General features: G+C 37.0%; 1 protein-coding gene across 9 annotated transcripts in view; it reads left to right on the top strand.

The window, feature by feature from the left end:
• The window catches only part of DROSHA (drosha ribonuclease III), a 120,272-nt gene that overhangs the window by 45,371 nt on the left and 48,083 nt on the right, over positions 1-26,818 (top strand). For 8 of the 9 annotated variants that reach the window (XM_045863136.2, XM_045863085.3, XM_045863093.3 and 5 more), the window contains 4 exons: positions 4,718-4,887; positions 13,432-13,556; positions 15,168-15,267; positions 16,707-16,814. In XM_045863136.2, coding sequence (XP_045719092.1) covers positions 4,718-4,887; positions 13,432-13,556; positions 15,168-15,267; positions 16,707-16,814 — 503 coding nt within the window. The remainder of the gene's footprint in view (positions 1-4,717; positions 4,888-13,431; positions 13,557-15,167; positions 15,268-16,706; positions 16,815-26,818) is intronic. The other variant, XM_054504678.2, reaches the window with a different exon arrangement.

Below are 26,818 nucleotides of genomic sequence, written 5' to 3' on the forward strand. Positions count from 1 at the left end.
ATCATCACTGTTAGTAAAGCTTCAGAATTCCTTAATCAGTTGTTTGCGAATCGGTTATTGTGCAAATTGATTTCTGGTGATTGCCCCATTCTAGAGAAGTAGTTTGCAGGTATGGCTGTGAGAGAACCAGAGGTTGGGAGACTATCTCAAAATTCCCAGAGAACCAAGTGTAGTTTAAAGAAACATCAATTGATACAGCATCTTTTTCTATTTGGAAAGTAGCTTTTTTGGAGGGAAGTTTAGAAAATATCCGTTAATACAAATCTTCAAAAGTTAAGATTATGTAAAGACATGTTACCAGGAATATACAGGAGACATGATAATGCAGTTATACAGTTATTCTCAGTGTAGGCAAAGAGGAAGGTATTTTTATAGTTCTTAAAATAACTGTTACACTGTTGAGAAATACTTGTTTGACCAGCCATATTCTTACCACAAATTCCCTAACAAATTGCCCCCCCCACCATATAAATAATCAAGCAATATAAACTGAGAGAATTGGGTCTCTAAGAAACAGTTTATAAAGTCTGTCGGTTCATTAATGACTGTCCAGATTCATTCCCTGAAACACAAACTCCAGTTCTTCCCGAATAATGAGCCATTGTCACAGTTCCAGTCCCAGTGCTGGCAGAATTCCTGCTAACCTTAGCTTACCCGCTTTAATTTGTCATTTATATCATGTCCTATTTATCTCAGCCAATGAGATAAAAATTACTTCCTAGCCCTCAGTGACATAGTTTCATAAATCCCCAACATAAACATGTAGCAAAGCAGACAAACCAGAAGAGCCAATTCATTAACATTAGTAAATTCATGGCAGTCTGCGAGCAAGTGGCCATGTTATTTATCTGCTTTAGGAAGTCATTCCCACAGATATTTATGGAGTATCTTTTTTACCAGGCTGGGTGTGAGGGATGCAGCCCTTGCCCCATGGGCTCTGACAGGACTCTAGTCTTGTCTCCCTTTTTTAATATTTCCATAAGGATTGCGCCCCAGTACCGAACCTGGAGCAGTGCCTCGATCCCCCTCCTTGGTAAACCTTTCATTTCAGGTTCTCTGTCCTGGGTTTCTGCTTTGTCACAGTGTTAAATATCTGTCTCTCTAGATTGTAGTTGCCATTTAAAATACTTAGGTTTCAACATGGATTTATAATTTCTCCTTCAGCATTACTGACTTCTCACCTGATGTGTGTATGCTTTTAAATGTTTCTGGTTTCTGTGCTGTGGTAAAGCTCTACTTTCTCATTAGCAGCTTTGCACCCAAAGGTAAAAGCATTCTTACAAGCATTTGGTGGCCTTTTCTTTTTTTCTTTTTTTTAAAGATTTTATTTATTTATTTGAGAGAGTGCGTGTGCATGAGTGGGGGGGGAGGGAAGGGACGGAGGGAGAGGGACAAGCAGACTTCCTGGCAAGCAGACTTCCTGCTGAGTGCAAAGACCGAAGCGGGGTTCGATCCCAGCACCCTGAGATCATGACCTGAGCCGAAATCAGATGCTTAACCGACGAGCCACCCTGGCACCCCGTGGCCCTTTTTCTTTATCTTTCAGGTATTCTTCTCCTAAAACGGGCCCTGTCCTTGGTTTGTAGGCCCAAGTATTCCTCTCTTCCAATAGCTTTTTTAGTTTTTTAGTCTTTTCACTTTAAATTCATCGCACTTAGTCTATTTCACTTCTATTTGCAGTGCCATGAAGTCAGCCCTCTGTAACTGCTGGTGGGGAGATTTTAGTGCTATTCTGTATACCTGGTGTTGCATATATTTGCTCCTTCTACCATGTACCACCTTCCCCAAATAAAATCTGAGCCTTTTTTTTCTAATCCTTATAACAAAACAACACTCTCTTCCTTCTTATGGCATGCTGGGCTTCTGATGGATCCTTGTAGGCCCACAGTGCTCTTTAGTGATACTACCAAATATAGAGATTATGAGCCAAATACTATTTTACTCCTTTCTTGGTTCCTAATGAATCTAGTCAGTGTGCTAGTTCTTCTCAAAGCTCCCTAGGGTTCCTTTTTCTCTCTGCTGTTCTCTCTGTATACACATGCGGTGTAAATCATCGTATTCTGACGTAAGTGTTCTCTTTTCCATCTGTTTGCCTCAGACTCCCTACAAGTAGAGACTACTGTGGTCTCAGACAGACAGGCATCGTGATAGGCATTATGGCTTTGCTGGGCTCCTTAGCAAAGAGGGGAGCATCAATGATTGAGGAGAGCATGTTATATGCAGGGAGATTGAAATGTCTTTTGAGACAGACTCTTGAGAAATATGCCCTTTACAATGGAAGTTTCTTAATCAAAGGTGACTCTTGGGTTTAAAGCAGATGTTTTGTAATGAGGCATAAAAAATTTCACTGCTGTGAGCAATAATCTGAATCAGTAGGTATAACATGTCCTCATGTGGGTTGATTGTATTTTAGTCACTTCTTGGACAATTTTTTTTTTTTTTTGGAGACTCAATGTCTTTGATTAAGAGAACTCTGTTTTCAGAATGTCATCTACACAGCTTCCTCTAGGAACAGTTGTGATTAATCATTGTTAGCCTATATGCTTCTTGAGGGCCTAGAGCTTGTGTTTTTGTTTGTTTTTTCCATGACTGTGACATGGGACCACTCATAGTGCCTGGCACATAATGGTAATAAACCTGCTCATCAGAAAATAAAATCCAGAGCTCTTCCTGTGCTCTGTAGAAGCTTTGCAAGATCCAGCCTCCCTGCCACCTCTTTCACATCTCTTCCTTCCCTCATTCCATCCACGTTGCCTTTTTGCAGTTGCTGGAACACATCAATCCCACTTTACTCTAGGCCTTCTGCTGTTTTTTCTATCTGAGACACTCTTCTCCCAGATTGCTACATAATGCGCTCCTCTGCTTCTTTCTAGTCTTTGCTCACATGGCACCTCTTCATGGATTCCTTCCCTGACCATCATTTTAAATATAGCTGCAGTCCTTCACCCGTTTTGAACCTTTATAGAAGAGTCTTTATCTTGAACTGATTTATTTTGTGGTTGTTTTTTACTGTGTCTTTCCCTTTTCTGTTTTGGTTGTTTAGATCACCACTGTATTTCTAGGGTCTGGAAGAGTGCCTGCTGCTTAATAGGTGCTCAGTAAATATTTGTTGAATATAAACAAGTATTTAATGAATAAATGCATGCCTACATATATGGTAACAGTGCTGTCTAGTTCCATAACAACATCTGAGAGTAAAAGAAAACACAAAGATCAAAAAGAAATTTTGACCTTTACTCTCTTCTTTCTCAGATGTGTAGTCCTGTCCAGGTTCTTACCCCCAGCAACTCATATTAAAGACCTTTTGGGACGCCTGGGTGGCTCAGTCGGTTAAGCATCTGCCTCTGGTTCAGGTCCTGATCCCGGAGTCCCGGGATCAAGTCCTGCATCCGTCTCTTTATTCAGCGGGGAGTCTGCTTCTCCCTCTGCCTGCCACTCCCCCTGCTTGTGCTCACTTACACTCTCTCTCTCTGATAAATAAATAAATCTTAAAAAAAAAGATCTTTCGGGTGCCTGGGTGGCTCAGATGGTTAAGCGTCTGCCTTCGGCTCAGGTCATGATCTCAGGGTCCTGGGATCAAGTCCCGCATCGGGCTTCCTGCTCCTTGGGAGCCTGCTTCTCCCTCTGCCTCTCTCTCTCTGTCTCTCATGAATAAATAAATAAAATCTTAAAAAAAAAAAAAAAAAAAAGATCTTTCATCCTCTTTTTCTAGTACCTCAGATTCCTTGGGTGCCATTAATTCCTCTAACACAAATAGGACACTCTCATTTGTGCCCTCCCATCCCCACCATCCTGGTCCCTTGTTTCTCCATGAAGTGTTTGGCCCTATACTGGTGTTCCTAGCATATCTCATGACCTGGGGAGGGTAGTCATTGTCCTCCAAACCTTCAGAGTTCTTGTCCTTTCTTGGGTTGGGATTAGGCAAAGAACAGGCACATATTGATCAAGAAATTAAGCCCAGAAAGAAGGCAGAAGAAGCCTGTGAACCCAAAATTAATGCCCACATTATATGAATATCTTTGGTTCATCAAGTACCAGATTAATTGGCTCTTTCCAAAGTATTTTAATTATGTCCTTTGTTGTTTTTATCCTCTGTACTTGGTAATATATGCTTCTGTAAGCCTCAGAATACTTGGTATTTTTTCCATGTACTAACTCCATAATGATCTTCATGATATTAGTACAGCCTTTTTAGCGCTATTCATCACGGCAGGTGCAGCACATTAGCACCAAAAAATTAGACCATAATGCAACAATAGCTTATTGGAAACATCCATAAATATCTCGTAAAAGCTTAGAATTTCCTTAAGACAGTAATATCACTTCTAAAGAGCTTTCATTTGTTACCTTAGAAAGAATGATAAAATATTTAAGACATAACATAGTTCTGTATATTATAAACCATGGCTCTTTATGCTAGGTGGTTTTAAATTTATTTAGGTAGGCACTTTTTTTTATTTTCAGACCTCACAAATGGAGCCTTTTATCATTTATAATGTTGTTGTTACCATTTTAGTAAATGAGATGGTTTATGAGCACTGTTCATCAATGAAACAAATGGTTTTTGTATTATTTGGCACCTGGTTAAACAATGTAAATTCTAAATTACTTTTTTATAAATGTTCTTTTTTCCCGCACTGTCTTGTTTTTCCTTATTTGGCTGATGATTGACTATTGAGTAGCTTTATTTTTCCCTCTCTTTCCACTCCCACCCAAGATGGAGGAAAGGAAGTGCTGTCCATGCACCAAATTCTCCTTTACTTATTACGGTGTAGCAAAGCCCTGGTTCCTGAAGAGGAGATTGCCAATATGCTTCAGTGGGAAGAACTTGAGTGGCAGAAATATGCAGAAGAATGCAAAGGCATGATTGTCACCAACCCTGGAACGGTATGTTCTGGTGCTTACATGTTCTGAGACTGAACCACCTTCTTTTCAGTTTGAATGTTCAAAAAAACAGTAACAGAACATTTTAAAAGTTTGAAGTATTCATTCTTATCCTTTGAGTAATTTTTCCTTTTAAATATTTAGCAAATAAAAAAATACTATAATGTAGTCATATTTACTAGTAAGTTTATCTGATTAGTTTTTAGATATGTTCGGATCTGATTTTTTTTTTCTGAGTATAAAAGTAATATATCATCATTATAAAAAGTTAAGAAAATAAAGAAACAGCCCAAAGAAGACAATAAAGTTATCCATAATTCCATTTACCAGAGATGTTACTATTCACTTTTCTAGTCTCCTTAGATAGATACTTTCATATTGTCTTAAAACAAAATTGGCATGATACAGCTCAATATTCATATTTAGACCTTTTTCTTCTCATCCTCTTCCAGAAACAACAATCACAAAATTATTTTTCCATAGTCTTAAATTTCTTTACAAATGTAATTAAAAGGCTCCTAAGTTATTTAATTAAGCCCCAATTATTGGACGGACACCTAGGTTGCTTTCAGATTTTTGCTGTCACCAATATTACTGTATTGAATTTGTATATGTGTATATAAGCACATATATACATAAACATGTATGTATCTTTGAATGTGTGTCCATTTAATTTTTTAGGAAAGAGTCCTGTAAGTGAAGTTAATAGGCTGAAGACAGGCACATTTTTAAGGCCTTGGATACGTGTAAATTGCCTTCTAGAGGGCTGGAAAATTTGCACTTTGACCAAGAGTATATGAGCATGCCCTTTTCTTTGTATTGGTTATACTGTACTAGTCTAACAAAAAAACTCTCTGATAGGGAAAAAAATTATATAGTTCAGTTTTGTATTTATTTTGGTTTCTAACAAAAATTGATATTTTAAATGTTTACTGGCCTTTCATGTTTTCTTTTGATAATGGCCTATTAATACCCCTTATCTAATTTTCTTCTGTGATATTTGTCCTTTTTTGTTGATCCTTTGCCATACTTATTACAAATATTTCCCATTTCTTTGTTTTTTAAGTGTTTTGTATTAAAATTAGCTTCTAATATTAATTTTTGAAGTAAAAATATAAAAAATAAAGAGTAGAATTAAAAGTTAAGTAGGTTTCTCTTATAAAGAAAATGCTGTTTTATATATTTATATGAATTATAATATTTCTCTGAAGTATGTTATTGTTTCATAAAATAGTTATATATTGGCATCTTATCAGGATGAAGTTTTCCAGAAATGGAGAATTAAAATATTTTTATGTAAAAAAACAGAATAATCTATTTAAACAAAGCTGTTGTTTTTAAAAGGCTGCCAAATTGCTTAAAAGCCTTGATTCATAAAAATAAAGACTCTGGATCAACTTTTTGTAGCAAGACAGTAACATCTGCACAAACAAAATGTTACTATTTGCAAAGCAAACATTCCAGCTAATACTGATTATTTCAAACAAGTCTAGAAAGTGAAAGTGTTTAATAAAAACATGTTTAAACATAAAACTTGTTTAAAACTTAAAATCATACAATTTTTGCTATTATATTGTTAAACCATATAACTAATTGTTAAAGTAACTCTAAAAGAAATATACAAGTCATAGCATTATGACAGTATAACTCTGAATTTTATTTTTTTTCTTTAAACAGTTGCATAAATTTACATTTCTTCTGCCAGTTTTATAGCAGGGTCAGAAGATGGGTGGGAGTGAGGGTGGTGGGAGACACACCTTTTCATCTTGGTGGGTCTGCTTGAAGAGTCCCACGGTCTACAGTGCACACTTTGGGAATACTTTCACCCTGGGGCTTCTTTCCATAGCTTGGTTAACATTTCCTGAAATCCTAGAATCAGTTGAAGAGCTTTTGAAAATGTATGAATGCCCTGATCATCCCTACCCCATATATACTCCCAAGTAATGGGGCCCAAGGATCTGTTGTTAAAAAAAAAAAAATCTCCAGGTGCTTTTCTGATTCACCCCTTCATGGTTTTGAGCCATTAGCATAGAGGACATTTATTCCATTACCATGATTATCATTTAGCTCATTTGTTGGGCTATTACTATGTGAGTCAGGTGCTAGTGAAGTCTACACATTATATATGCTGTTTGTCCAGGCGCAGACTCATGGCATATCCATGTGAAAGGAGTCTGTGATGAATTGTTGAGTCCATAGACCAGTCAGTACAAAAGCCAATCAGGAAAGCCTGTATCTGATCTCAGGCGAGATCACTGGACCAGGCTGCCAGGGATACTTTATAAATGCTACAGGGAGGTCTTTAAGGAATCGAGAAATTGTATAACTTATTGGCATGATCAAATGTGTATATTGGGAGGATATATGGCCAATTTTGAAGATAATGAAACCAGATTAGTCAGGATGAAAGGTTTATGTTAGAAAGTAATCAGAAATAAATTAAGAAAGGTAAGTTTGGGTGCCAGACTTCGGAACATGTTAAAGTTAATAAAAATATGTTTAAAGGAGGAAATTATCCTGAAAACTCAGTATCACAAAAACATCCTTTCATTATATCTTTTGCGAATAGAGCAGAGGAGACATGGCAGTATATTTCATCCTCTGCAGTACTTGCTTTGAAGGATTACCCATTGGTAAGAATATTGGGGAATTTATTAAATTTTTCAAGCCATTATGGTCACATTAAGTACTTTATTGCTGCAGAACTTAAAAGAATTAATCTCCCTCCCGAGGCACTTTGCCTCTGCCAGGGAATACTTTGGTCATTAGCGAGAATATTTTTTATTCTTCCTCAAAGCTGGTGTGATGGATATTGTAGGGTGTGGCCAAAGTCTAGAACTTATTTCATCTCTCCCCCCTATAAATTTCAAGATGCTATAGATATTTTAAATCACTGTTTCCTTGGTTGATGCCATAGTATGGTGTTTAAAACCATGAAAACATGAATAATTCACTAACATTTTCAGTTGTGCAACTCTTTTAAAACTGTATCCTGCTGCTTTGATATACAAAATTGGAAGAACAAATATTGTGAAGATGTCAATGCTACCTAGAGCAATCTACACATTTAATGCAATCCCTATCAAAATACCATCCACTTTTTTCAAAGAAATGGAACAAATAATCCTAAAATTTGTATGGAACCAGGAGACACCCCGAATAGCCAGAGGAATGTTGAAAAAGAAAAGCAAAGCTGGTGGCATCACAATTCCGGACTTCAAGTTCTATTACAAAGCTATAAGCATCAAGACAGTATGGTCCTGGCACAAAAGCAGTCACATAGATCAATGGAACAGAATAGAGAGCCCAGAAATGGACCCTCAACTCTATGGTCAACTAATCTTTGACAAAGCAGGAAAGAATGTCCAAAGGAAAAAAGACAGTCTCTTCAACAAATGATGTTGGGAAAATTGGACAGCCACATGCAGGAGAATGAAACTGGACCATTTTCTTACACCACACACAAAATAGACTCAAAATGGTCGAAAGACCTAAATGTGAGACAGGAGTCCATCAAAATCCTAGAGGAGAACACAGGCAGCAACCTCTTCGACCTCAGCCGCAGCAACTTCTTCCTAGAAACATCGCCAAAGGCAAGGGAAGCAAGGGCAAAAATGAACTATTGGGCCTTCATCAAGATAAAAAGCTTTTGCACAGCAAAAGAAAGTCAACAAAACCAAAAGATAACTGACAGAATGGGAGAAGATATTTGCAAATGACATATCAGATAAAGGGCTAGTATCCAAAATCTATAAAGAACTTATTAAACTCAACACCCAAAGAACAAATGATCGAATCAAGAAATGGGCAGAAGACATGAACAGACATTTTTCCAAAGAAGACATCCAAATGGCCAAAAGACACATGAAAAGGTGCTCAACATCGCTTGGCATCAGGGAAATCCAAATCAAAACCTCAATGAGATATCACCTCACACCAGTCAGAATGGCTAAAATTAACAAGTCAGGAAACGACAGATGTTGGTGGGGATGCAGAGAAAGGGGAACCCTCTTACACTGTTGGTAGGAATGCAAGCTGGTGCAGCCACTCTGGAAAAGTATGGAGGTTCCTCAAAAAGTTGAAAATAGAGCTACCCTACGACCCAGCAATTGCACTACTGGGTATTTACCACAAAGATACAAATGTAGTGATCCGAAGGAGTACGTGCACCTCAGTGTTTATAGCAGCAATGTCCACAATAGCCAAACTGTGGAAAGAGCCAAGATGTCCATCAAGAGATGAATGGTTAAACAAGATGTGGTAACATATATACAATGGAATATTATGCAGCCATCAAAACCCCCCCGAAATCTTGCCATTTGCAATGACGTGGAGGGAATTAGAGGGTATTCTAAGCGAAATAAGTCAATCAGAGAAAGACATGTATCATATGATCTCACTGATATGAAGAATTCTTAATCTCAGGAAACAAACTGAGGGTTGCTGGAGTGGTGGGGGGTGGGAGGGATGGGGTGGCTGGGTGATAGACATTGGGGCGAGTATGTGCTCTGTTGAGTGCTGTGAATTGTGTAAGACTGTTGAATCACAGACCTGTACCTCTGAAACAAATAATACATTATATGTTGAAAAGATAAAAAAGAAGATAGTAGGAAGGGAAAAATGAAAGGGGGGGGGAATCGGAGGGGGAGACGAACCATGAGAGACTATGGACTCTGAGAAACAAACTGCGGGTTCTAGAGGGGAGGGGAGTGGGGGGATGGGTTAGCCTGGTGATGGGTATTAAAGAGGCACGTATTGAATGGAGCACTGGGTATTATACGCAAACAATGAATCATGGAACACTACATCAAAAACTAATGATGTAATGTATGGTGATTAACATAACAAAATAAAATTAAAAAAAAAAAACAAAAACCAAAATCTTGGCAACAATTCCTAGACCTAAATAACAGGTTGCTACTGATGAAGGGCATTTAAAATAATTTTATATTAGATTACCTGTGGCCAAAATCTTCTCTAGCTTATTAATTTTGAGAGCAGAAGTCAACTTTTTCAGATACTAGGGACCTTTTGACCGTTAAGTGACATTCAAATATTCTTTTAAAACTTAAGTATAAGTTGTTTTTTAACATGTATGAATTTACAGAAATCTATTCACTTTGTCACCTGCTTGGATTTGTCAGATGGCTGACTGGGGCTACAGCTGGGTGAGGGGGTGACCAGCTTGTTTCAGTTGCTGGAAGGTTTCCTGGTTTTACCATTGAAACCCCTCTGTCTGGACAAACCAGGCCGCCAACGAGACTTTAGTTGTAGGCATTGTTTTATGACAAAATGAAGCTGTTGGCCTCCATGTGGATTAATTCTGTAGCCTTTGGCTCTAAAGCAATTGAGCCAAAGATGCCACCATCTCTTGGTAAGAGTTTAGTTTCTAATTAGGGACTGCTGTGAGAATTGAGAATAAGCAAGGAGGTTGCTAAAACTCTTATGATTTTACCATCTTTTTACAAACAAACTTTTAGGATAAAAGAAAGTTATTTTGTTAGCTAAAGAAGGAACCACTTGTTCACTTCTTCCTGTAAGATTAAAAAAAAAATGAGGCTTTCTGTTAAATTTTAAAAATGACCTACATGGACATAATGAGAAACTTAACCATTTGATTTTTATGTTACCATACCTTCTATTTTAAAGGTGTAGAATTAAAGGAATACATTGGATCAGAACAAGACAAGGATGCCAACTTTTATTCAACATAGTAGCAGAAGTCTTAGCCAGAGCAATTAGGTAGGGAAAAGAAATGAAGGGCATCCAAATTGTAAAGGAAGAAGTAAAACTGTCACTATTTATAGATGATATGACTTTACATATAGAAAACCTTTAAAGATTCCACCAAAAAACTGTTAGAATTAATAAATGAATTCAGTATAGTTGCAGGGTGAAAAAATCAGTACACAAAAATTTGTTGCATTTTTATAATATACTAACAGTGAACTATCAGAGAAATTAAGAAACAGTCCCATTTGTAATTACATCAAAAGAATACGATACCTAGAAATAAATTTAACCAAGGAGATGAAAGTCCTGTACTCTGAAAACCGTAAGACATTGATGAAAGAAATTGAAGAAGACACAAATAAATGAAAGGTATTCTGTGCTCATGGACTGGAAGAATTAATACTATTAAAATGTCCATATTACTCAAAGCAATCTATGGATTCAGTGTAAACCCTGTTAAAATTCTAATGGCATTTTTCACAGAAATAGGATAAACAACAATCCTAAAATTTGTATGGAATCACAAAAGATCCCGACTAGCCAAAGCAATCTTGAGAAAGAAGAACAAAACTGGAGACATCATGCTCCCTGATTTCAAACTATACAACAGAGCTATAGTAATCACGGTATGGCATTGGCCAAAAAAACAAACAGACACATTGGTCAGTGGAACAGAATAGGGAGTCCGGAAATAAACTCATACATATATGGTAAATTAATTTATGGTGAAAGAGGCAAGAATATACAATGGGGAAGGGATAGTCTCTTCAATTAATGGTGTTGGGAAAACTGGACAGCCACATGTGAAAGAATGAAATTGGACCACTACCTTAGGACATACACAAAAGGTAATTCAAAATGGATTGAAGACTTGAATGTAAGATCTGAAACCATAAAACTTACAGGAGAAAACATAGGTGGAAGCTCGTTGGCATCGGTCTGGGCAGTGATTTTTTTATATCTAACTCCACAGGCAAAAAAGTAAACAAATGGAGCTACATCAAACTAAAAAATTTCCATACAGCGAAGAAAGTCATCAACAAAATGAAAGGCCTACCTACTGAATGGGAGAAGATACTTGCATTTCACATATTTAATAAGGGGTTAATATCCAAAACATAGAACTCACATAGCACAATAACAACAAAAAAATCCGATTAAAAAAGGACAGAGGAGGGGCTCCTGGGTGGCTCAGTCGTTAAGCGTCTGTCGTCGGCTCAGGTCATGATCCCAGGGTCCTGGGATTGAGCCCCGCATCGGGCTCCCTGCTCCGCGGGAAGCCTGCTTCTCCCTCTCCCACTCCCCCTGCTCGTGTTCCCTCTCTAGCTCTCTCTCTCTCTGTCAAATAAATAAATAAAATCTTAAAAAAAAAAAAAAAAGATCTGAATAGACATTTTTCCAAAGAAGATATAAATGGCCAACAGGCACATGAAAAGATACTCAACATCACTAATTATCAGGAATATGCAAATCAAAACCGTGAATTATCACCTCATACCTTTCAAATGACTTATCAAAACAACAAGAAATAACAAGTGTTGGTGAGGATGTGGAGAAAAGGGAACTCTTGTGCACTACTGGTGGGAATGTAAATTGGTACAGCCACTACGGAGAACAGTGTAGGAGTTCCTCAAAAAATTAAAAAACATGATCCATCAGTTCCACTTCTGGGTATTTTGAAGAAAACAGAAACACTAATTCAAAAAGATACGCACCCCCATGTTCACCGCAGTATTATTTACAATAGCCAAGATATGGAAAAAATCTAAGTGTTCATCAATAGATGAATGGATCCACACACACACACACACACACACACACACACACACACAGTGGAATACTGCTTAGCCATAAAAAAGAATGAGGTCTTGCCATTTGCAACAACATGGATAGACCTTGAAGGTATTACCCTAAGTGAAAAAAGAAAAAGACAAATACTGTATGATTTCACTTACATGTGAAATCTAAAAAACAAATGAACAAACAGCAAAACCAAACTCAGATACAGAGAACAGATTCGTGGTTGCCAGAAGTGGGCAAAATGAGTGAAGGGGATCAAGAGGTCATAAACTTCTAGTTATAAAATAAATAAGTCGTGGGGATATAACGTACAGCATAGTGACTATAAGTCAATATTGTGTTGCATATTTGAAAGTTGCTAAGAGAATAGATCTTGAGGGTTCTTATAAGAAAAAATTTTGTAACTTTGTATGGTGACAGATGCTAACTAGACTTATTGTGGTGATCATTACACAGTGTATACAAATATTGAATCATTATGTCCAGCACCTGAAGCCAATATAATGTTATATGTGACTTACACTGCAATTTTAAAAAAAAGAAAGGAAAAACAAGATACACAGAGAACTAATGGAAAAAAGGATATAGAGAGGCATCTGTGCATCCTGAATAGAAGTAAGCCATTCATTTGAAATGTGAAATGAAACAGAATAAGCCAGCACACTTCTTCCCCATGATGTGGAATATTTCCCCTGTGCCTTTGGAGAGGTTCAGGAAAAGTTATATCTGACTAGGTGTCCTTTTAAAAGTTTAATTTTTAAAGGTTTCTACGTGGACTGCAAAAAAGGACAAAATCATTGTTCATTATGCCAAATGGCATAGACTCATTTACAGGGATGACATTATAGTTTTTATATAGTATAGCTGCTATGATTAATGGGTTTTAAATGACATTTTTCCCTTGGGGGATGAGGCTTTCCCAGAAAAAATCCAATTAATTTCTTTATTACTTAGGTTAAAGTCAATACTGAAAGACTTCTTATGGGAATAAATGGCTTTGATTTTTCTCTCTAGAAACCTAGCTCTGTCCGCATTGATCAACTGGATCGTGAACAGTTCAACCCTGATGTGATTACTTTTCCGATTATCGTCCACTTTGGGATACGCCCTGCACAGTTGAGTTATGCAGGAGACCCACAGTAAGATATTTCTCGGTGTTTGTCTTAGCCAATTTCACCTTCTACTAACAGCTGAATTAGCAAAGGAATACCCTTTAGTGGATGTTTTCTTATTAAAAAATTAAGACCTGAAATGAACCATGTTTCCAAATTTAGGTTACCAAATGAAACAAGTTTTGGTAGCTCCTGAAGAATTATTTTCTCTCTTGATTTGACTGCAGGAAATTATTATTCAATAGATTATCCTTGGCAATTTTGGTCAACATGAGTCCCGTATATTTTTAACTTTTAAGGAACTTTTCCTTTATTCATCATAATATTTATTGTTATTATTATTATTTATTTTTTCAGTGCACTCTAGAGGAAAGTAGCACCATGTTGGTTCCTAGCACTGCCGGATTTATGCAGAATTCTATTTTGGGAGGCATCTTAATAAGAGCTCAAGATCCCATGCAAAGTCAAGGGTTGCGTTGTAAGGAAAAGGCATGACTTCTGACTCTTAGAATTGATGTTACTTTCCACATTTGAGTTTTTCCAACTGGCTTGTTAGTGTTTTTCTGGGAGAAGATGAGGATGTGTGGGAATGGAAATAGTACCATTATATTCTTCAGAAGTGTTTGGATTTCCTACCTCGGTAAACAAACAAACAGTTTCCTGACTTAATTTTTTTTTTTAAGGATTCATAATGGGAGAAAAGGGCATGGGAGATTTTCAATTCATAAATACAATTCTGGCTGATACATTAGAAGAGGCTAAAGGGTTTTGTTCTTTTTTTTCCCCCTTTGGATAAAAGTATGAAGCAGTGAACCAGGCACTGTGTAAGTACTTCTTTCTTTCCTCCATTCTCTAAAAAATTGTTACCAAAAAGGAGAAACCCAGCTAAGGCCAAGAAAGGAGCAGTTTCAATATGACAGAAAATTCGCTGAAAGTCCCTTCTTGTCACAAATGTTAGTAGAATGTGATAGGCTCTCGTGGACTCTCAGATGGCAGGACTGCATTTCTCTTCATTCCCAGGACGCTTTACCAGGATCCTTTAGACTGATTATCACATATTTGGCTGCAACAAATATGCTTATTTTTGTCATGGTAAATACAAATTGGTGCACAGCATTTGTCTTTTTCCCTCTCCAGTGGAGAAATGGATACAGCTTGGGTATAGCTGGGTATTGGCACAAACGGTGTTCTCTTTTCTAATACTCTCCAACTTTTACTTTCAATGTAGGCAGTTCAGAGACCGACTGTGTCCTTGTTAAGTAAGGGGTCTTTCTTTCAACAACATCAGAAAGTACATATTTAAATAAAATAGGTAATGATGAGAAATGATACATGTTTCTGTTGGTTTTTATGTGTCTTTGGAATTTTTTCCAGAGAGATTCGGGCATATATAGTGACACCTCATTTTCAACACAGATGTATAATTACCAGCTTAATCACTAGGTTCCAGATGACTCTTGGTCATCCTGCCCCACTGCCCCCAAATCAGATCCTTCCTTAGAATGAAGGTTTGTTGCCATTAAGGATATCCAAAAGAATGTAATTTATGATTCAGCAGGCCTATTAAAACAGCTGGTTTTATTGCACTTCAGATTCTCCTACTTTTTGTCTGAGATGTCTGTCTGTCCTTTTCCTTAGGTACCAGAAACTCTGGAAGAGTTACGTGAAACTTCGCCACCTCCTAGCAAATAGTCCCAAAGTTAAACAAACTGACAAACAGAAGCTGGCGCAAAGGGAGGTTGGTATCAAATCCTGTTCTTCCGGGATTAATGATGATGTGCTTCAGATTTATTTCAAGATTATTGCATTACACCATACTTCTAGAATAAGATGGAAAAATACTTCTAAAAAAAATCATACTTTTCTTTCCTTACATTAGTATACAGATTGATTTTTTTTTCATCTTTTAGTATCTAAGGGAGCATCCCCCCCACCCCGCGAAAGTCTTGTTTCTTAATGGATTCCTACCATTGGGAATAAATATATCTTATTGAAATTTTTCAAATTTTACAATTGCCTGGTCAACCTTTTATCATTAATTAGACTGTACATAATAGAATTTGGGTCTTACTCAAATTTCTTGGTCTTAAGGTCGTAAAAGATTGCCTTCCATATGTCTGTTAGTTTAGTAGGGTAAACTTATTTCATAAAGTTTTATATCGCAAATTTCATGTTTTACTAATGAGTAGCATTATCCCTGTATTCCAGGATCATTTATGTTTTAGTTCTTAATTCATAATTTTAAAAATAAATGGATTCAGTATCAACATAAATTTTGTCTCATTGAGGTTTTATTTTGCTTTGGGTAGTATAAGAGAGCAAGGCTTTAAAGCTGGGAAAAGTGTTTACATTCTGGTCCTGTCACTTCCTGTGACTTGAGCCAGACAGCTTCATTTTAAGAGGGAACCAAGGCTAAGGGAGACTGACTGAAATTTTTCTTGTCGTTGCATCTGGGGAAAAGGGTGGTTGTGTGGACTTCTGAGATACTCCATTTAACTTTCCTCCAATGGTATTTGACCTGTAGTAGCCATTTAATCAATGGTGCAGGCAGTGTGATAATTCCTGTTATTATGAATTCCTGTGAGATTTTTATTGAGTAAGTGTGCAAATATAAAATTTTTTTAATAATTATTTGAAGAGAGGTTAAAGGGAAGAGTCAGCTCCTGATTATGTCTTGCAAAAGTTTTAAATCATTGTCTTTTTTAAAATAGAATGTACCGTTGCTACAAGAGGTTTTGTAAGGGTTTTGCAAATTAGAAGGCAGCTTTTAGAATTATGTGGGTTGCAGATTAATTTACTGATTGTCTTTCTTAGATGTAAATGCTTAACATAAGGCTTGATACAAATATAATTTTTACATGCTGATTTTAAGTCCCAAACATCACATTTTGTTTCTTTTATCAGCAAAAGGGTATTTTTTTGTTTAAACTCAACAGAATGGTCGATTTGGTTTAGATTTTTTCTTATCTAGTTACCAGGAAAGGCGGGCTCATACCCAAGGCTTTGACCATCCTGGCCTTCATTTCAAATAAAATATTGTAATTTGGCATGAAGAGGTTTGAATACCTGAACAAAAGGTGATACTGAATGAATCCAGCTTATTTTCTAATGCTTGATGTTTGGCTTAATATTGCTTTACAACTGTCAGGTTACTCATCATAATGAGTTCTTTTCTAGGAAGCGCTCCAAAAAATACGACAGAAGAATACAATGAGGCGAGAAGTAACAGTGGAGCTAAGTAGTCAAGGATTTTGGAAAACTGGCATCCGTTCTGATGTCTGTCAGGTGATGATGCCTCTGAGAACACATTTATACCTGTATACCTCTTTCTTTAGAAGGCATCTGCCACTGAAGTTTTCCTAATTCTGTTAAGTCTATAGAACATACTATCTTGTAGCTATATGGAACACCAACCATAAATTGTTTTCTATTGTTTCGGTTTTGTTTTTGTGTCAGTTTTCATGCTGTCTTGTTTAGTTGTGTGTGTGTGTGTGTGCGTGCGTATGCACGTGCACAGTGGTGGGGTGAGTGGGGGGGCAGTTACTTAGTAATGCTCAATTCTGTCTCTTCACGTTGAGTGAAGGCAAGTGTATTCTTCAAATGAACCTGCCTGTGTGCAGCGTACGTGTGGGTGCTTGTCAAAAGAGATAGTCCGGGGCGCCTGGGTGGCTCAGTCGTTAAGCGTCTGCTTTCAGCTCAGGTCACGATCCCAGGGTCCTGGGATCGAGCCCCGCATCGGGCTCCCTGCTCCGCGGGAAGCCTGCTCTCCCTCTCCCACTCCCCCTGCTTGTGTTCCCTCTCTCGCTGTGTCTCTCTCTGTCAAATAAATAAAATCTTAAAAAAAAAAAAAGAGATACTCCAACAGTTCTACAGGCAGACTCCTGAAGATACTGTGTCCAAACTTTCCAGACTGATGACTCAAACTTACATTGCAGAGAACTAAAGGCATTAATGAACAAAATCAGTATAAATTTCATATTTGAGCCAAATGATAATAGTTTTTCCTTGGGTGAACTAATAGAGGAACATTTCAGCTATATATAACTCTTACTAATAACTATTTTTGTTTTCCCTATGAGTGGATTTTATACCAGATTAGAGACCCCTAAAACCCAGCATATTCTTTGAGTCTTCACTTCATTCTTTTGTTATGATTAATACTGGTTATGCTCCGTGGGAATTACAGTAAAGGCAATGAGTACTCAGGCAGGGGTCAGGTAGTGTAGTTTGCCATGTTCAGCCTTTGGGAGGAACACTTACAGGCTTCCACTCACTCTGTTTTGATGGTAGCATATATGGTAATAAGTTCAAGGTGTCTCGGGTATTTATTTCATCACAGTGAGGTGTTTTTTCTTTAAGTCAGTGTTGGCATTTAATTATTATATTGAACAGTGGGATTTAATCTTATTATTAAAGGTATTGCTAGGTGATTCATTGTGATGTCCAGAGCTACAAAATTTTGTGTTAAGATGGACTGCTATTGATGCCGTGTTACTAGACAGTTTGAGAATAATTCTCTACAGTGGCAGCCAGCTGTGTCTACCAAAGTCTTCAGTTATTTTGCTAACTGACCAATTTTTTTTTTTTTTTTTTTACTGTAAGTATTCAGAAGTGAGTATCTTCCGCTGATTCTTTCTTAGGGCCTTGAAGCTATGTTATCCAGTTTTTCTGTTTCTCCAAAACCGACATAATGTCATCCTAAGGTAGACATAAGAATGCTGAGCAGAATGTTCAACAATCTGCTCAAAATCTGGTGCTCTCAGTGATAAGTCAGGGTTGATAGAGACATCATAAATTGTAGAGCATTATTAACTGGAAGGGACCTTAGAGATCTTTCAGTTCAGTGGGTTTTAAACTTGTGTTTTTGTTAATTTTGAACTTTTTCTTTTTTTTTTTTTAAACAAAACCCTGTAGAGCCCTAATTTGTAAAAAGAAAAAAATAACTGATTGGTGGGTGGTGGGTATGGAGGGAGTATCCTGTTGTACTTGATTCCACCCTATGTAGCAGGCCCTAAGGCAGTTTTGTTTGAAAGCATTGAGCCCTTTTCCCCCTTTCTTTTGGCAAAATGCCTGCATACGGGTGCTGAATAATCTGATCTACTGCAGTTCTGTGTTCTTCAGCTGTGTCACAAATATCTTACTCTGGCTTCCCACCTAGATAAGAAGCAGCCAGAGGACGAGGTTATCATCTCCTTATGTATTATATTTTACATTTTGTTTGGAGATTGGCAGGCAAAAGCACTCAGTTCCTTTGACTAACTGGTCAGAGAAATTGGATCCTCATTAAAACTCCTGCCAAGGTGAATACTCCTTGATCTAATAATAGTCCCTTCCTCTGTAGGACTCCCCCTCTTCCAAAGACAATTGCCATCTGTTTAGAAGCCATGTTTCCAGTCTCCAATCCTCCTATTTTTTACAAGTAATGTTGGCCTTAAAGTTCTTATCCTAGAATAAATGTTTCTTTTTGTGTGTGTCCCTCAAATAAGATGGCAGGTGGCATGTAATAATGCAGTTTAAAACATTCAAAATAAAGGCACTTAGTGTGTTTGGTAATGAAGAATAAGAATCTGAGAAATAGCAGTTAAATGAATACTTTGAATAATCCTGAAGCCTGTGAACAGATAAACTCATGCTTAATTTTAAGGGGAAAAAAAAAAGCACTTCTCTAAAATCCTCAGGGGTGGGGATAGGGGAAGGATTCTCTATTTGGTAATTCATTGATGTAGAACCTACTGTTCATTAGTAATAATTGCTAGTAGGTTGCTGGCAAAAGCCTTGTGATGTTATCTGGCTGCCTCTGGAGATAAAACTGTTGTGATAAATCTAAGTACCAGCCTCTCATTCCAGAAGTATAATTTCCCAACCAGAGAAGTTACTAGGGTTTTTATGAGGTTAGAAAATTCTACCTGATGTCCCAACCAGTGTTAGGAGAAATGGAAATCTAGGGCTGAGCCTGGAACTTGTAATTACATGTGAATTAAATGCAGAACTTGAAGTCATGTTTAGAGACAAACTATTGAAAGATTTTTTTCTGTGTTGCTGTTTATTAAAGTGACTTCTAGGTAATATGGGGGGTGGAAAGCAGGAATTAAAACCTGAAACTGAGGCTGAAAAATTCAACAGTATGCCTCAGAACAGGCAGAAAGGCAATGCTACAGGATCCATATTTTAAGAATGGGGTTCTGCCTACTGAGGTTGAATTGGTATCTTTTAGAAGTAGGTACTTGTACCCTCTGCTACAGTAAGGAGGTGGCTCATGGGAATCAATAAACTGAACCATAAGAATGGAAAATGGATAAAGGTGACAAACAGAGACATCAAAAAAGGAGCAAGGAGGGCGCCTCGGTGGCTCAGATGGTTAAGCGTCTGCCTTCGGCTCAGGTCATGATCTCAGGGTCCTGGGATTGAGCCCCACATCGGGCTCCCTGCTCAGTGCAGGGTCTGCTTCTCCCTCTCCCTCTGCCATTCCCTCTGCTTGTGCTGTTCTGTCTATCTCTCTGTCAAATAAATAAATAAAATCTTTAAAAAAAAAAAAGGAGCAAGGAATCTGCTACCATTATGGTCATCTAACCCACATAAGGCTTATGCTGTATTCGGGGGTACTAACTCCTTGAGAAAACTAAGGCCCAGGTACGTGGAGAATTGCTGTTGGTGCTGGAAAGATGAGCTGAGTTGTGGTCTTGGTATTTATACTGAGTAGACACAGGGCTCTATGTGGACTCGTTTATAGCTGTGCTGTCTTCCCACAGTGACTCTAGAATGGAATGGAAGGCTGCCATGCGGTATCACACTTAACTGATATTCTCGCTCCATGATCTATCAAGGGGTGACTGAATAGTGAAAAGAAATATCTTTAGGGATTAAGAGGTTTTGAAAAACACATTCAAGGAGTCATTTTCTAAGTTAGAACTTGGGATGGAAATGGAGATTTATACCCCTGAGAGACATATGGCTTCACAATTACTGTTAACAAATTTTTGGACCATGTGAGATACTTGATTTTTTTTTTTTAAACCGGAGGTGTAGTGCTTCTTGTAAAGGAAGAGAACGAGATTTTGCTTGAAGGCTAACTGGCCTGATAGAGAGCTGTCAAAATTATATTTTTATTATGTAAATTTCCAACATCTACAAGATGAGGGAGAAAAGTGTAGGGAGCACTGTGCTATCCTCACACAGCTTCAGTTGTTACCAGCAGCATCTCTGTAATATCACAGTCACTGTTCATGTTTTCCTGATTATCTTCTAGATATGTTTCAGTCTGCTCAAGTGGCCGTTCAGACAAAGATCCATACATGAGTTGATGTGGTTTAAGTCTCTTTACTCTTTAGATTCTCATTCCATTTTTCCCTTGCAAATTTTTGTTGTTGAAGAAACTGGATCTTGTGTTCTATGGTGTTCCTAAGGTCTAATCTGGGTTTTGCTGATTGCAACTTCATGGTATCATTCAATATGTGCTTCTCTCCCTTATATTTTCTATAAATTATTATAAACTGCTGTCTGATAGAATACCACTGGCCATACGTGGCTACTTAAATTAATGAGAATTAAATGAAATTAAAAATTCAGTTTTTAGTTGTCCTAGCCACATTTCAAGCACTTAATAGACACATCTGGCTAGTGCCTGTTATAACAGCAGAGATGCAGAATATTTTCATCATCATAGAAAGTTCAGTTGGATGGCAGTGATCAGATTTAAGTTTATTTTTTTGTACAACTTTTTCACAGGTGGTAGTATGGTGTGTCTCTCTCTCTCTCTGTGTCTTTTTATAGTAAGTGATAATCCAAACATTTAATAGTTCTTTCAGAAAGTAAATTCTGTTAATAGAAATCTGACTTAATCAGACCATTTTTCAGTTGAAGAAATAAGTGTTCAAATTGGAATGTATTTCTCAATCATATACCTTTTTTTAAAAATGAAGTATAGTTGATATAAAATTAAATTAGTTTCAGGTGTACAACACATAGTGATTTAGCAATTACTTACATTACAAAATACCAAAATAAGTATATTGCAGTATTACTGACAGTATTCCCTGTGCTGTACTTTTTATCTCTGTGACTTATTTATTTTATAACTGGAAGTTTATACCCCTTAATTCCCTTCACCCATTTCATCCATTCTCCCCAACTCCCTTCTCTTTGGCAACCTCCAGTTTGTTTTCTGTATTTATGAGTCTGTTTCACTTTGTTGTTGTTTTTTAGTTCATTTGTTTTATTTTTTAGATTGTACATATAAGTAAATCAGAGTTTTTTTGTCTTTCTCTGTCTGGCTTATTCATTTAGCATAATACCCTCTAGATCCATCCATGGTCTCTTTTTTGTGTGTGTGACGTTATTAGTCACTGGTGAATTATGACCTAGACCCAGGATTTATTAAGAGCTGCCAAAGTGATATTTTAATTCTGTCTTCTGTATTTATTTGTTAGAATACTTAAAAAAAGAATCTTCCCCTCGGTACTGATCCCATAAGGACCCCATATAAGATAAAAAAAAATTACTCATTTGATTTATTCTGTGATACACAAACAGTAGTCCCAGAATAACAATATTAATGGCACCACCAACAAAATGATTATGGGAAGTAGTTGTTTGTTTGGGGGTATTCCTTGTCTGTGATTCTCTACAGATACATCACACGAGGCCTACACACTCAGATTACTGTGTTTTTAGGTCACTTGTGCTTAGACCACAAACTGGTTACACAGTTAGATTAATTTATTTTATTTGACTTTTGATTTTAAATGTTTCTTTTAAAAATTAAATATTATTTTATAAATCTGTAAAATATTTACCGTAATTCCAAACTCAGGTTTACAAAGCCAAGTCTGTTTTTGAAAATCTAATTTGTTTCTCTTGCTTCTACCCCATTCTTGCCACCCCGAACCCCTAAGGGTAGCCATCTTTTAGAAATGATTTAATTTTCCTTTTAATACAAGCAAACACACACACACACACACGTTCTTGTTTGGCCTCCCCTCTGTCACACTGTTTTTTGTTATGTGGTCACTATGAGGTCCATTTTCTTTGCTTTTTTATTTTCTTTTTATATCTCTTTGTATTTAGGGACGTTTGTAATTCTGTTCTAATGGTTCTTTATATTAACATCTTTGTAGTCTAATGAAACTTCTCCCTCCGCTCCTATGTGTGTGTGTGTCCCATTGTCCATTACTGAAAATGACTACTGTTAACTATTTCTTGTGCTCCTCTCATCCAGCATCTAATTTGAAGTGATGATCCTTTTGCTGCAAGTTAGTATCTATGAGACACACAACAGCCTCGTCCCTACTCTTCATGGACTTGACATTGTCCCCTCATTTTCTGATAGTTGTACTAATCTGTAGAGTATTAGGCATTTTCTATAATATTGACTCACGATTATCTGCAGGTAAAAACATATTTGAAGGTAATTGCTAGTTTATATGGCAGTATTTATCCCACCACTTCCCTTTATTTTTGATTGAGCTCATTTCTGGCAGATACCTTAAGAAGGGCTTATTAAAACAGTGATCCTTGAGGTCCTGCATGTTCCTAACCATTTGTCTTTAAATATAAAGGCCACTTAAACTGGATATAAAATTTGTGGTTTATGTTTTCTTTCTGTAACATCTCAAATACATTCTCCTTGTTTTCTGCCTGGATATAAAATTTGTGGTTTATGTTTTCTTTCTTCAACATCTTAAATACGTTCTCATTGTTTTCTGACAGCATTGCTGTCAGCCTTTTTTGGTTAAATTTTTCATATATACTGTGTACCCATTCAATATGTACTTTCAGGCCGTCTATTATCTCAGAAATGTTTCCTTGAATTATACATTTCATGATTCTGTCTTGTTGTTTTGGTTTTCTTTAAGGATTCCTGTTATATGCATCATGTATCTTCTTTGCTTGTTTCCTGTATCTGTCGTACTCTCTTTTGATTTTTTATTTCTCTGAAATTTTTCCTTTTCCTATCTTTTATTTCTCAAAGCACTTATGGTTTAATTTGCTGTTGTCTTCATTCTGTTTAGTCTCTGTTCTTAAAATGATTATTTCCTTTTATGTCTTTTCCCTGAGTTTTGTCACTTCTTTTCAAATCTTCCTTTCATCCAGTCATTTCATTTCTGAATTACTCTAATATTTATTTGTAGTTTTCTTTTATAGCTCCTGTTGCTTTCTTGATTTTGTTTAGCTTGTTTTGAAATGTTAGGTTACAGCTTTCATCTGTTTTGTTGGCATGTTTTTCTGGCTTTTTTTTTTTAATTGTCTGAGGAATCTTATTCTATTCCTTTTCTCTATTTTCTGATAAAATCCTTGGGTGGTATTTGATCATGATTCTTTTCTGTTGCTTTTCAAGTTAAATAATGTTAAATAAGTAAGTGAAATATTTTCCTGTACTTTCAGGAAGGAGGTATAAGCCAACTTAGCCCCTCCTTCTGCAAAGTGATAAAAAAAAACATGGCCTTATAATACCTGAGTCCTGCCCCCACTGCTCCCCTTCCCTCTGGATTCTTTCTTTCTTTTGCCCTTTATTGTTCCTCTTCTGCTAAATGTGGCTTTTAGCCCCAGCACTTTCTTCACACCATGGGGCTTTACCCTGGAAGGGAAGTTCAGTTTTTCATTGAGCATTGATGGGGCCTCGGCACTCTGGCACCATTACACTGTCCTCTCATACTCACCCAGTAGATTGGAATCTGCAGAGCCCTCTCCAGTTTTGGTCACATTTTCGATGAATATATGTTAATTTGGGGTTTCTTGCATTCTCGGGGCTGTCAGAAGCCCTGCTGCTCTCTCTCTGTCTTTTCTGTCTCATAGATGCTGAGACCTCCTAGGTCTTTGTCTTATTCAGGCGTTCATGAGGGTACCTTTTTGTCTAGTTTTTATTGTTCATATTGTTTATAGGTCTGTTTTGCTATTCTAGTTACTCAGTTTTTCTGAGAGAATTTAAATAGCTTCAAAAACTACACATACAACCATTTCCGTACAATCTTTAAAGGAGCTTTTTTTAATGAAAACGTTCGCCAGACCTGAATTGGCGGGTTGGGGGGAGATGCTCGTTGATTACATGTATTTCAACATTGCAAAGATTGAGAATTTAAAAAAACTGAGCTTGAGCTATGGGTGCCTGGGTGGCTCAGTCAGTTAAATGTCTGCCTTCGGCTCAGGTCATGATCCCAGAGTCCTGGGATCGAGCCCCACATGGAGCTCCCTGCTCGGCAGGGAGGCTGCTTCTTCCTTTATCTCTGCCTGCTGCTCTGCCTACTTGTGTTCTCTCTCTCTCTGTCAAATAAATAAATAAAATCTTAAAAAAAAAAATTAAAAAACTGAGCTAGAGATTTTAACAGTCTTATAGATAACATTGAGGCTTTGTGGACATGGGTCATATATATCTTTTAGTGGTATTCACAAGTAATAGACTTACCTGGAAAGAGAAACTGGTTCTTTTTGGAGCAAGTTTAGAGGACATAGTGTAGGGACTCAAAGCTGTTTCACATGAGTGAAGGTTAAAGGAAATAAGACTTAGGTTAACAAAGAGAAGATGTGGAAATGTTACCGTTACATGTATTTTGTTTGTCTCCAGGGATACAGCTAGGTTCAAAGGGATAAACCTTCAAAAGAGAGATTTGGGCTAAATGTTAATTAGTACTCATCAGAGTACCCTAAAGAGGGTGTTCTTTCCTTTAAAAAAAAAAAAAATATTAAGGGGACACCTGGGTGGCTCAGTCGGTTAGGTGTCTGCCCTCAGCTCAGGTTGTGATGCCAGGGTCCTGGGATGGAGCCCTGCGTTGGGCTCCCTGCTTGGCAGGGAGTCTGCTTCTCCCTCTGCCTCTCCCCACCACTCCTGCTCTCTCTCTCTCAAATAAATAAAAAATCTTAAAAAAATTTATTAAGTATAGTTGACATACAATGTTATATTAATTTTAGCTGCACAACATAGTGATTCAACACTTCTATACATTATGTGCTCACCATGGTAACTGTAGTCACCATCTGTCACCATACACTATTACAACATTATTGACTATATTTCCAATTCCTTCCTTTTCATCACTGTGACTTACATATTTTATAACTGAAAGTTTGTACCTTTTAATCTCTTTCACCTATTTTGTCTGTTCACACTCCCCTTCCCTCTGGCAACCACCAGTTTGTTCTCTGTATTGTTTATTTGTTTTATTTTGTTTGTTCATTTCTGTTTTTTGTTTGTTTTGTTTTTTAGATTTTACATATAAGTGAGATCATATGGTATTTGTCTTTCTCTGATTGACTTATTTCACTTAGCATAAAACCTGAAGAGGGTGTCATTTTCTTGACAGGTGATGATCCATCCCTCCCTGGAGGTATTAAAAAAATACACAATTCACCAGTTTGGTTCATACTTCAGAAAGATAGATGCACTGCATAGTCTTCATGACCCTTCTACCTTGAGATTTTAGCATCAACTCCCTTGAGCTTTCTGCAATTTAAATGCTTGGAAAGTGGTATTATACTTTGGCCACACATTTTGTTTCCATATTATTGTGTTTTTTAATGCAGCACTTATAAAAACAAAGTAGACAAAATGCCAGTAATTCAGATCATAATGGCATATCTCTGGGAAGCTCTTGAGGGCAAAGAACACGTCCTTACTGTTTCTCTCTTCCACAGCTGTGTAAGCCTTGCACATAGAGGTGCTCAGTATGTATTTATTGAATTGAACTGGAAAGAAGGACTTCCTATTGATTGGAATTCCTACTTGGGAGCACAAATCTTTCCTTATAAGTTAATACGGGAAACTGATATCTGCCGTTTCAAACAAATCCATTTTCGTGTATTTTTAAACAATGCCATCTGAAAATATTTCAAAAATTAAAATGATGTAAAGCGTATGTCAGTCATTCTGTGGGCTGTGCCAGCCTCTAGTTTCTGATGAATAAGAATGATTCCTTCTTTCTCTTGAGTTCTAGGGAAGTGTAATTAAAAAAAAGAAAAAGCTGTGCCTTTTATGAAATTATCTCCCAATAAGGAATCTTTAGCCAAGTGGAAAGTGATTGAAACAAAAGTAAAAGTTCTATGTCCTCAGGTGACTTAACTGTATTGGTGGTTTTATGAAAGTTGTCCTTGGAATATTAAATCATTAAGTATTAAACCTAGAATGGCCTTTTGAGATCATCTGGCTGAGAAATTCTTACCTGGAGGATAGTGATGGGCCTAAAGGGTCTATGAACCCATTAAAATTGCATACAGTTTTTTGCATGTTTGTGCACATAGGCATTTTTCTGGGAAAGAGTAATTTTCCTTAGATTCTCAAAAATGTCTTGACCCTGACAAAG

This window comes from Mirounga angustirostris, unplaced genomic scaffold (genome assembly GCF_029215605.1).
Source record: "Mirounga angustirostris isolate CCGP_5_RB_7025 unplaced genomic scaffold, mMirAng1.0.hap1 SCAF_7, whole genome shotgun sequence".
In the NCBI taxonomy this organism is placed as follows: Eukaryota; Metazoa; Chordata; class Mammalia; order Carnivora; family Phocidae; genus Mirounga; species Mirounga angustirostris.